We start from the raw sequence: 12,260 nt of genomic DNA on the forward strand, positions 1-12,260 counted from the left end.
TACTAGTAAGTAGCTGTCCTTTTAAGTTATGGTTTATTATGAATAAATGGGCTTCTGATTAATGGAAACTGTATTTATATTAACTGTAATCAGTAAATAAGAAACCTCTTTCTAAGAAGCTGAAAAGTTGATTTTATATGGTTAAAGTTTCAAAAGTGCCTAAGCGACTTAGGAGCCTAAGCCCCATTTTCAAAAGTGATTCAGGCACTTAGCAAAATCTTACTATGTTCACATATATCATAGTATAGTAAAATTGTGTGTGTATACACAAAAAAAACTGTTATGTATTTAAACATGGCAATGTTTAATTCAGGCAATTTAAAGCAGAGCATCTAGTGTTTAGACTAAACTGCCATAAAACGTATGCTTGCATTTTCTGTTTCCTGCAAATTACAGGTGGGACACAGAGGTTACCTCGTACGATTGGTGTATCGCTAGCAAAAGAACTCCTCTTCTCTGCACGTATTGTAGATGGCGAAGAAGCAAAATCAATAGGATTGATCAGTCATGTGGTGGAACAGAATGACTCAGGGGATGCAGCCTACAGAAGAGCTTTAGCCCTAGCACAAGAATTTTTACCTCAGGTACAACATAATGGAGTCGTATTTTGATTTTGTTTTGGGTGGGTTAGTTCACTGTAGTATAGTACAGTGGTTAAATAGTAAATATGCAAAGGAACCAGGTAAACCAAGAAGAAAATTACCATTATCTTGATTTATTGTCTGCACTGTTAAGGTTTGTGTTCCTATTTACTTTCAAATTAACATTGTAGATGATTTTTTTACCAAGTAAAACATTCTAGAGACTACAATATTACTATTGAAATAACATTGAGCACTTTGGGAAACAGTTGAGGATAGGAGAAAGACAAAAAGGTCAAGTGAAAATAGAGACTGGTCCTCTTCCTTACTATTCTAGCCATATGAAGTTTTCTTTTAATCCTTTGGTTCAGGGAGTCTGGATTTCTCAGTATGATTTGCCATAGTAAAATGTACAGATTCTCTGCATGTACAAAATCCATTAAGTGAACACTGTGACTATTTAAATCCTCATTCTTTTTCATAATTACATTTGTTACTAACATACCCTTGGAAACGTAACAGTGAAATTTATTTCCAAAATTAATGTCTTTTTCCATTTATGCAACATATTGTTTTTACTGGAATGTTCATTTGTTTGCTTTCTGGACTACATACACCAGCACAGGGATGTCATCATTCTCATGCACTGCTCTAGGTTACATGCCCTCTTTTCCTTTCACTTGATGTAACCGTGGCAGAGAGACCTGAAATATGACTACTTTCAGACAGCCATACTCCAAATATTCAACGTTGGAGAACTGCATATAAGTTAATTATGGGTTGCCTTACTTTGAACTTTCACTATTGGCTTCTCCTTGACTAGAGAACCTGCTGTCTGATTTTTCATGGCAATAAGTCAGGGAGCATGGTGGGGGAACTTTTCTGTACAGTGGAGAATTAATCTACAGGTCCTGTGCCCAGGGGCTCTGGACAATTTGGGGGCCCCCACAGGAGCACCGGAACCAGTGTAGAAGTGGGGGACCATTGGCGCTGGAACTGTGGCCCCACCCCCTGCTCCTATTCTTCCCCCTGGGGATCCACCCCCTGCTCCTATTCTTCCCCCAAGGCCCAACCCCTGCCAAGGCAGAAGCTGGAGCTGGGCCATGGTAAGAGCTGCTCAAGGAGCCAAGGACACTGTGGGGAGCCCCAGACCCTCCACCTGCCCTAGGCGAGTCTTATCAGCTCCCCCACTACAAAGTGAAACCCCTGCCACCACCACTCAGCACCTGCCCGAGGCTACTATGCCCATGTTAAAAAGTGAGTGGGCATGGCCTCCCTGGATCCCTCCGCTTCCGGCGCCCCTGGGCCTCTGAGGTGTGTGGGGCCCAAATGTTCTTTGTGCCCAGGGCCTCAATAACTCTTAATCCATCTCTATTTATGTAGCTGACCATTCTCTCTCACTCACAAGAAAGTGCACACATATCAGTGTTTCTGCTTGCCGCTCATCCAATAGTTGTTTTCTTCTGTACCATCAACCAAAACACCAATTTGTCATCCTCCCTCACCGTGGCATGCAAACGTGAGGGAACTAGACTGGTTTCCATCCCCAAAACACCAGAACTCTAGGAAGAAATCAGCATGACCTTCTGGAAAAAGCTGCAGGAGCCTTGGTGGTGATTGATTGCGACATGCCCCCTTTCTGCCATAGACATCAGTCTTCACCAACCTCCCTTCCCTCCTCCCCACCCCAGTATCCATGAGAAAACTGATCATGGCCTAATCTGTATCTTTCTTCTTCCTCCCAGCAATCCACAAAAGATGCCGCTTCTCCCCCTTGAGCTCAGTTGTCTGAGATTCTAGATGTTTTAATTTTTTTAAATGAAAATATATATAATCATACACATACGTATTTTAAGTAAACAACAATGACTCCATTGGATCTCCCAGGTGTATCTTGTTTTTCTATATCTATCTTGTAGACCATAAATTCTTTGTGTTAGGAACTGTTTTGATATTTATTTGATACCTCATTGTCAGCACTTAACAAATTTATAATCTTTTGCTGTGCTTCACGGCCCTTGAGAAATGATCAGTCCTTGAACATTGTAGGTTGATACTGAGCTCACAACAGAAATGGAATATCTTCAGGGGAACATTTCAGGAGACTTTGCACACTGGCACTAGAGAAGATTTTTGGGGGAATCACCAGTGTGTCCAGAATATGATTCAGTTTGGGGGGAGCTGTTGATAAATCCTCTTCCCTGTTGAAAGCTCTGCAGGAAGATTAATCCCTTCCAGATCCTGGTCTATATTGAATGTCATTTAAAATAAAATCCTCATTTACTTCACCACTTTATTTGGCTTTCCATAGTAACTTCAGAAATCCCTCTCTTAGGGTGGAAAATACTGCAAATTATACAGTAAATGTAACTAACGTTGAAAAGAACTATTGATTTTTGTTTTTAAAACCCTATTATCAAACAACATATGAAAAAATATACATTTTAAATGAAAGAGGGCCTGGATTATGATTTGTAGCCACAGATTCACACTGGAGACAGTGCAGAGGTTAACTGCTCTAATAGGAGCTCTGACGGCATTGTGCCTCATGCAGGTACAATTCTATATAAACATTGAAGAGGATGCATTAGCCTCTCCCCTCTGCATCCTACTAGCTCTTTTGGCCAATACATGTGTTTGTAGAAGCTAGTGCCTGTCGTGGCTCTAGCTATGCAAAGTACTTGCACCCCCTGATGAAAGGATTCCTATCATTCCTGTCCCTTCTGTGGGAGACTGAGCTCCTTGCATTGTCTCCCTCTCTCCCTTGCACGGTTTGACAGAGGTCAAACATCTGACTTTTGCATCTTGGTTTTGCAGCTCATGCATTTTAGTTTTGAGGCTAGCATTGATTTATTCTCTTTTTGTTGAGGTGCTTCCATGTCTTTTTATTATACGCTTATTAGGACATAATATAGTAGATCACATAGAGTCCTATAGTACTGTCATTATTTGGTTACTTTGAACCTAATTTCCAAAGATGTTGAGCACCCACAACTCAAGTTGAAATCCATTGGAGCTGCTGGTGTTCAGCACCTCTAAAATTTAGGTTTTTTATGTTGTTTTGGTACCATGTCATTTTTGAAAATTATATGCTGCTTTTAGTTTTTTTTAGTTCTAGAAACATATATTTGGAAGAAAATGTGTATCATGGTCATATTACTTATTAAAAAGAACAGACAAAGCCTACAAAGTGCTAATATGATAGCATTCATATGTAGACACTTTGAACCACTATTTTGCTGTATCTGCTGACATGTAGATCTGTCTGATTTATTTTTAATTTTAGGGACCTCTAGCAATAAGAGTTGCAAAATTGGCCATCAATCAAGGGATGGAGGTAAGGATATTTTTTTGTTGGTAACAGTGAGTGAAAGCCTGGAGGGCGGGGAACAGTTCCTAAAATAGAGGGTTAAAAGTTAATTAATGTTTTTTCTAGACTTGTTTTAAATTTCAAACCATATAGTCTTTCAAAACCTAGTTAGTTGAATCCAGTCTAAAGTAAAGCAATGGTTCTTATTTTTGTGACTTCATATTGATTTCATCCTGCTCCTGAAGATATGGTTGATGCTGACGGGGCACTACAGTACCAAAACTTGCTATAACTGCTACAATGTGCATGAGTTATTAATGTTAGAAAGTAAACATACAACTTGTTTAATAGTAGTTCATGTCAAAGGGTGTGGGGGAAAAGCTTTCCTAAATTCATGTACAGCATGCTGTAAAGACTAGGGTTGTTTTAAAACCAAATGATATGAAAATCAACAGGATAAAGATTTGCCAGTAAAACTGAAGGCCAAAAAGGACATTGCTGCTTATAATAATTTAGTATAGAATAGAATAGTGTTAACATAATATCAAGAATCTGATTTAAATACAAAAAGACATGACAAGTAGCCACTCCTGAGTGTTCTCTATTGATCGAGCTCTAGAGTTCATTAAGATCTGAGCAGACTCACACTTGTGCTTAACTTTAAGCCTCTGAGTCTCCTGCTGAACTCAGTGGGACTACTCAGATACTTAAAGTTAAGCATGGGCATGAATCTTTGCAGCATCACAACTTAGAGCACAGTCTGGCCCAGAGAAGAGTGTGATCACAGCTCATTTGCAATGTAAAACCTCAATATAACAGGATAAGTTAAGGATGTATTCTGTTTCAGGTTTTTTGTTTGTTTGTTTTAAAGGTTGACATACAACTACTCAGACACCTGAGTTGAGTAGGGTTACATTAATGATGAAAAGTAAAAGTACTTTTCAGAAGTAAAAGTACACAAAGGGTGTAAATTAAGCTCACAAATACAAATTAGTTTTTAAGAGTATAAATCCAAGGTTGAATTCAGTGGTACACAAGGTAGAAACGTTTGTAAGAAAAATTCTAAATTCCAGACACAGTAGGTAGGTGAGTCAAAATGACCTTGTTGACAAACCCCATGTGGTACACAAGGTCCCAGCTTTCAGAGGCTAGTAGAAAAACTGCCCACTGATTAAATAGATAGCACTTATGAAAAGCAGGTAGCTAAACAAAGAGGAAATAATGGAGGAGGAAAATAAGCCCTTTCAGCTGTTTTGGCCACCACACAAAGAAATCTCAGAGGGTCCCAGAGGAAGTCCAAGATCACAATTGGTTTCATCCTTATATGTGGGAGAAATATATATTTTCCTAATCATCAAGACAAATCCTTAAGAGAGAGAGCTTCCTGGCAGATCAAGCTCCTACAGATCAGTCTCTAGATAGGTCCTTAAGATGGTCTGGGCGGGTATTCAGTCTAGTCATCATTGGCAGTCTTATTGCATCACCAAAGCTTTTGTTGATCATGTGATTGCTGGTTGTGTAATAGCATTTCTTGAGAAACACACTTTGCAATTCGTTGGACTTCCATACATATTTTAATATATATATATATCAGTTAATTTATTACAATATTTTGTTAAAATTGAAGTATATTTTAAATTGTATAACATTGGAATCATAATAGGTAAAATGCATGAATATAAATGTATTTATTGTCAAGTTTATATATATATATATATATATATATATATCAATGCATATTATTGATAAAGCAAATAAAGGACATGTAAAAATTATACAATTTATATAGGTAAAATATACTAAGATTATGTAATAAAATAATGGAAGGAGAAATAGTATATCACATCAGGAATATATGTACCTTATCAATGTATTACCATATTTCATAAAAACATGTCTGAGTATATGATTGCTGTTTTTTCACTATGTACTATATATTGAAGTATGAAAAGATCATGAATTTGACCCTTTTGAAGTGTTGAAATTGCAGTTGGGTCAAACATGTTTTCTCAAAACAATGGGTGGGCTTTATGAGCACTTCTGGAAGTGTTAGGGATATCTACTGTGATGCAGATGTAAGATAAAGTTCCATAATAAACATTGACATAAATAGCATCTGGCCTGCTTTTCAGGAAGTACAACTTTTTATACTGTATGGTGGTGAGTAACTTCTTCTTAGGTGTAATTAGTTTTTCAAATTAAGTATCTCAACTTATTATTTGTATTTCAGTAGCCCTCGTCATGTCCTAGGTGCTTTCCTTACATACTGAAAGACAGTCTCGTCCTGGAAGATATCTGTTTCAAAACTTATTTGGCCATAAGCTTTCTTATGCATCCGAAGAAGTGAGGTTTTTACTCACGAAAGCTTATGCCCAAATAAATCTGTTAGTCTTTAAGGTGCCACCAGACTCCTTGTTGTTTTTGTAGATACAGACTAACACGGCTACCCCCTGATACTTGTTTCAAAACTTGTTTGTTAAAACGTAATTAATGACTGATTTATATGCAGTCTAGGTTTCTGACCAGTAATAGCTGAAACAATTAAAATATTCAGCTAATTAATGGATTTTAGCCAAAGACAATTTGTAGTAAGACAATACCTTGTGCATTCACCTATTATTTCTGACAATCTATTGAATAGTGATTACATCACAGAATAAGGAAACTGATTACAGAAATACTGACCAACCCATAACCACAGGGTAGTGAAGAATTTCTGCATAAAGATACTGTGAAGAGGGACTTTGCTGGACTGCTTTAATGTTTGGGATATAGGAATACAGTATTTGTGTTAACTGTCAGAAAATAGTGTGTGTGCAATGTACAGAAAGTTATTCAGTCTTACAATATTTAATTTTTGTTTCCCAGGTGGATTTAGTAACAGGCTTAGCAATTGAAGAAGCCTGTTATGCTCAGGTATGTAACACAATTATGCAAAAAAACCCAAAACCCCTCAGTTAAAGATTGCATTGAAAATCATACAGAAACGCAGCTCGAAAGTAATTTATATTTTCTCCCAGCAGCATTTCAGATAACAAATTTAACCCTTTCTCTTAGCCATTTCTATTTTTTTTACATGGAAATCTTAAAAAAGGAAGTGGAGTTTAAGACAAAATCATCCCTTTGTATAGGGCTATTTAGGGAGGGGAAATTGGACATAGAGCCAGATCTTCAGATGGTGTAAATTTGCGTATCCTTGTTGACTTCAGTGGAGATATACTGATATATAATGCCTGAGGATCTGGTCTATAAACTAGAGAGATTCTGCCTTGCTGCCTACACAGAGGGAAGAGATTCCCTGCATGTTTTACCCCAACCCCTTAAAAAGAGTAGTAAGTAATTAAGTAAGAATAGAGCCATTATATTACTTCTGTATTTGGCATTGGTATGACCCCTACTGTAATACTGTGTTCAGTTCTAGTTTCCACACTTCAAGAAAGATGTTGAAAAATTGGAGGGGGTTCAGATAAGAGCCACAAGAATGATTAAATTATTGGAAAATATGTCTTACAGTGAAAGATTTTAGGAGCTCAATCTGTTTAGTGTATCAAAGAGAAGGTTAAGGGGTGACTTGATCCAAGTCTGTAAGTATCTCAATGGGAACTGAAAGTTGATAATAGAGGGCTCTTCAATCTAGGTATAATAGGAACCCGTGGCTGGAAGTTGAAGCTAGACAAATGCGAACTAAAAATATGATGCAGTTGTTTAACAGGAGGGTAATTAATCATTGAAAAAACTTAGAGTGTTGTGATGGATTCTTCATCACTGGAAATTTTAAAATCAGGATTGGCTGCTTTAGATCAAGTACAGCTATTGAACTTGAAACATGGAAGTCCTATTGCTCTGATATGCAGGAGGTCAGATTGAAATTTGTGAGTAGAAGTGCATGGTTAGAAGTAAGCGTACAGTGCATGGTTAGTTTTATGTAGTTTTAATTTTGTAGGTGTGAGCAGGGTTTCAAACTAAAGAGTAAATTTTTGATGACGACCTAAAGTGATATGAGGCTTGATCAATTAGACAGTTGAACAAGAGCCTGTTTTGTTATCTGACTACTCTGTTTGAGGAATTTTAAATATGCCCATCACTTCATTTTTTTAATCCCTTCAAACCATTGCCATATCCCTTCCAAAGGAGGTATTTACATGTTACATAAGGAAATACTGGAGGCACTATAGCTGATGGTTCAAGAACTTGTGATAATTTTAACTCCCCCCTACCCCCCACCAGTAGTTCTGGGTGCATCCACTGTCAGCAGTGTTAAACCACCTGGGAAAGTATAACTGGGTGTAAAATAATGAAGTTTTTATGGTCTTCTTATTTTACAGCTTTAATGATAAAATGTTCTTTCTGTACTAAAAGAAGTGTGTTTAATAATTATCTTAAAACCCAGAAGGCCAGATCTCCAACTGGTATAAGTCAGCATGGCTGAAGTAACTTCTGTGGAGTGATACTGATTTATACCAGCTGAAGATCTGGCCCACAGGCTGTAAATCAGTTGTGTGTAGAGTAAAAATAACAGGAGTACTTGTGGCACCTTAGAGACTAACAAATTTATTAGAGCATAAGCTTTCGTGGGCTACAACCCACTTCTTCGGATGCATAACTTCTTCATATGCATCCGAAGAAGTGGGTTGTAGCCCACGAAAGCTTATGCTCTAATAAATTTGTTAGTCTCTAAGGTGCCACAAGTACTCCTGTTATTTTTGCGGATACAGACTAACACGGCTGCTACTCTGAAACCTGTGTGTAGAGTGTTTTCACACTCTTTTGTAATTTCTGTATTACACTATAGTCTAGGGTTACCATACGTCCGGATTTTCCCAGACATGTCCGGCTTTTTGGTCCTCAAATCCCCATCCGGGAGGAATTTCCAAAAAGCAGGACATGTCCGGGAAAATAGGGAGGCATGGCAAGGGGACCGCCTCCTCCCCGGGCTCCAACTTTCTGGGGCCAGGCGGCGGCTGTTCGTTCTCCCCACCTGGGCAGCCGGACTCGGGAGCAGCCGCTGCTGCAGCTCCCACTACCGCGGGGGGAAGCGGCCAAGCATGTGGCGCTCCGCAGCTGCGGCTCTGGCGCCCGGGGCGTGAACCCCCTGAGCCCGGGCCTGCTGCGGGGACCCAGCTGGTGCTATCCCGCGGGCGGCCCCGGAGTGGGGGCAGCAGGCCCCAGCCCCCCCGTCCCGCTCGGGTCCCACAGGGGAACGAACGGAGCTGCCGATGCCTCCACCCCGGGGCCGCCCGCAGGATTGCACCAGCTGGGCAGCCAGCCCAGATGCGACTGGCCAGGGGCTGGGCGCAGCGTGCGCGCTGCTGGGTCCCCGCAACAGGCCCGGGTTCGGGCCTGGGCGCTAGAGCCGCAGCCGCTGAGCTTGGCCATCGGCCGCTTCCTCCCCCACGGCAATGGGAACTGCATCAGCGGCTGCTCCCGAGTCCGGATGCCCAGGTGGGGAGAAGGAACAGCCGCCGCCTGGCCCCGCGGGCTGCCCCCCTACTCTCCCTCCAGGTACTCACCCCGGCCCCGCGCTCCCCCTGCGTCTCCGGGGCCTCCCTCTGCCGCCGTTGTTTTTTTTTTTTTGCTCTGGTCACCCTGGGGGTGGAGTTGGGGCAGGGACTTAGGAGAAGGGGCGGAGTTGGGGCGGGGGCGGGGAAGGGGCGGGGCCGGGCCCCCCTTGGAGTGTCCTCTTTTTGCAGGACTGAAATATGGTTACCCTACTATAGTCTGCAGATCGCATCCATTAAAGAAAGGTGACAGTATACCTTATTTTTTAAATTTTGGTATTGATAATACAAAGTTAATCTGTTCTTTGTAGACTATTCCAACAAAAGACAGAATTGAAGGTCTTCTTGCTTTTAAAGAAAAGAGGCCCCCTCGCTACAAGGGAGAATAGGAGAAACTGATGCCTTGAAAATACAAATGAGATAAACATGGCTGGAAGGACCTTTCAGCTGCACTTTGCCTCAGCGCATGGAATATCACAACCACCAAAGTAAAAGCAAACCCTACCTACATTACAACATCTGGAATGTGTCCAGACATGTGCCTGGCCCAAGAATATGTATCAAGTCATACTCAGCATGGTTTATGAAGGTTGCTCTGTATATTTGCAAGGTCACAGGTTCATAAGCATTTCTTTTATTTCATTTGTATGAAACTAACCATACCACAATTTAAAAAAAAAAAAAAAAAAAAAAGTAAATTCTTTTAATAGACAAAGCCTATAAAGTAATATGGAATGTTTGTCTGTTGTTCCATTTTATCAAAATAAGTGATTTCTACGCACCAAAAATGTAAAATTATACCAAATATGATTTCTAAATGATTCACTATCTATTCTAGCTGAATATGTAAATTATTAATAAAGTTAGTGGAAATCAGAAGAATGATTGTTTGGAAGATTATAAACTTTATTTACTTGTCTCATACTGTAATAAGTAAGATTAACTTCATTTTGAGACTACTATACAGTGGTGTTCTGTATTACTCTGTGTTCATGTTCAGCCTTCAGTCACACAAGGCTATATGGTAAACCTTACCTCTCATCCCAGATTCCTCCAAAACATCATCTCACTAACACTATCTACTAGGGAGTAACTTTTAATTCACTTGCTCCATTTCTTTTTGTTTTTTATTTCCAGGCTGTATTAAACTTATTGCGGAGCTGTGGTTAAACACATTCTTAAAGCTAGAAAGTTTCCTTATGCCCCAAAATGCTGGATCTTTGTGTGACCATTTTTCAGGTTCTAATAATACTGTACTTATATACAGCTGCTCTGAATTGAAATGCTCTTTTCCTTTGTTGGAACATAAACCTCTGGGCTTTGAAGTGAAGAAACTACTGTACTATGTGTGTTGGAGGTGCCATGGAAAATGGCCTCTTTAAAATATTCTGTCAACTTACTGGTAAGTAAATGTGGCTTAGCAATCAGATGTTAACTTATTTATATGGAAACAACCTCCTTCATGTTTGATTTGCATTGTCTTTGTGAAGCTTCTGCATGCACTGCTGTTTCTGCAACATTAGCTATGGTCACTCTCCAGAACTATGGTGATATAGCAGCTGATCAACATGAAATGACAAGAACTCATTAAAATTCATATTTAGCCATATCTTTACATGTAAATTGATTATATCTGGTGGACCACGCACTTTACTGAGTGATAAACTTGCTGAGTTGATCATTTCATGCATGATAATTTGCAAATAAAGCACTGGTGCTTGTTTTTATAGTCATATAAAGCCTTTAAGGTCATTTTCTCATATTTTCAAAATGCTAAAATGTCATTTTCATTTTTACTGAGTATTAAATAATTATGTTAATGGGAGAAAAAATAGTAAGTCTATGCTGAATGGTTTGTGTCTCATAACTATGATATATAGTCTGGTTATTGAGCTTCCTTTAGTTTTCTAACAAGCACTGATTAAATAACTTCAGTACATGTATATGAAAACATTTTATTGACTTGAAATACTATGGCAGAAAAAATAGTCTGCTCAACCCACTGTGTAAATTCTTGATTTAGGCTAGGAGTTTTGATTTAAGTAAAATATTTTGCTATCGCAATAGTTACAACATTCCTTTTTCTCAGGGAAAGATGTGGCCATGCTGTGGCATTTTGAGGTCCTTCTCTTGAAGTCAGCAGTTTGAATAATATTGCAAAGTGAGTATAAGATGGAGACTTTTTTCCAAAGTACTTGTAAGTCATGGTACTGGAATAGTTTTGAGGGGAAATTATTCAGCAAAAGATATACAAGAGACCTCTGTGTATGTATAAATTATAAGTGAAATAACATCATGATGACTTCATCTTGATTAATTAATGTCAATATTAGAATTCTGCTTCCTGAATTGGGGTACTGGGGCAAAAAATTCTCTCACAAGTCCGACCTCTGCTCATTATACTTGCTATCTGTCACTCCTTCAAATACTGGGGCTTAGCTCTGTCAGTTTCTGGCAGAATTCTGTCTTCCTGTACATACACTCTGTCTCTCCTTTTTTAGCTGCAGAATAAGTGCCTTATATGCACTCTTTAGCTTTCCCGGGGGGGGGGGGGGGGGGCATAAGCAGCTTTCATCCTCTCTCTCTCACCAAACTCTCATTTATAATACTTCAGAAGCAGGCTTGAGCTTGGGTGGTTAGCTTGAGTCTCCGCCAGAGCTGCAATGTCCACACAGCTATTTTTAGCATGTTAGCTTCAGTCCTGCTAGCATGAGTCTGTCTGCCTGAGCTGGGAGGCCTGCTCCCAGCTGCAGTGTAAACATACCCTAGTTTGCTGCTGGTCTTACTAGATAATCATAATGGTCCATTCTAGCCTTAAAATCCATGAATGAATTAATCTTAAAGCACTGACTTTTCTCAATTACTATTCTA

The 12,260-nt window shown here is 39.5% G+C and overlaps 1 protein-coding gene across 2 annotated transcripts in view; it reads left to right on the top strand.

The window, feature by feature from the left end:
- AUH (AU RNA binding methylglutaconyl-CoA hydratase) overlaps positions 1–10,038 on the top strand; it is a 190,210-nt gene extending 180,172 nt beyond the window's left edge. For both annotated transcript variants that reach the window (XM_065406754.1, XM_065406755.1), the window contains exons 7-10: positions 397–584; positions 3,868–3,918; positions 6,760–6,807; positions 9,701–10,038. In XM_065406754.1, coding sequence (XP_065262826.1) covers positions 397–584; positions 3,868–3,918; positions 6,760–6,807; positions 9,701–9,778 — 365 coding nt within the window. In that variant the 3' untranslated portion in view covers positions 9,779–10,038. The remainder of the gene's footprint in view (positions 1–396; positions 585–3,867; positions 3,919–6,759; positions 6,808–9,700) is intronic.
- Positions 10,039–12,260: the final 2,222 nt, after the last annotated feature.

This window comes from Emys orbicularis, chromosome 6 (assembly GCF_028017835.1).
Source record: "Emys orbicularis isolate rEmyOrb1 chromosome 6, rEmyOrb1.hap1, whole genome shotgun sequence".
Lineage (NCBI taxonomy): Eukaryota > Metazoa > Chordata > Testudines > Emydidae > Emys > Emys orbicularis.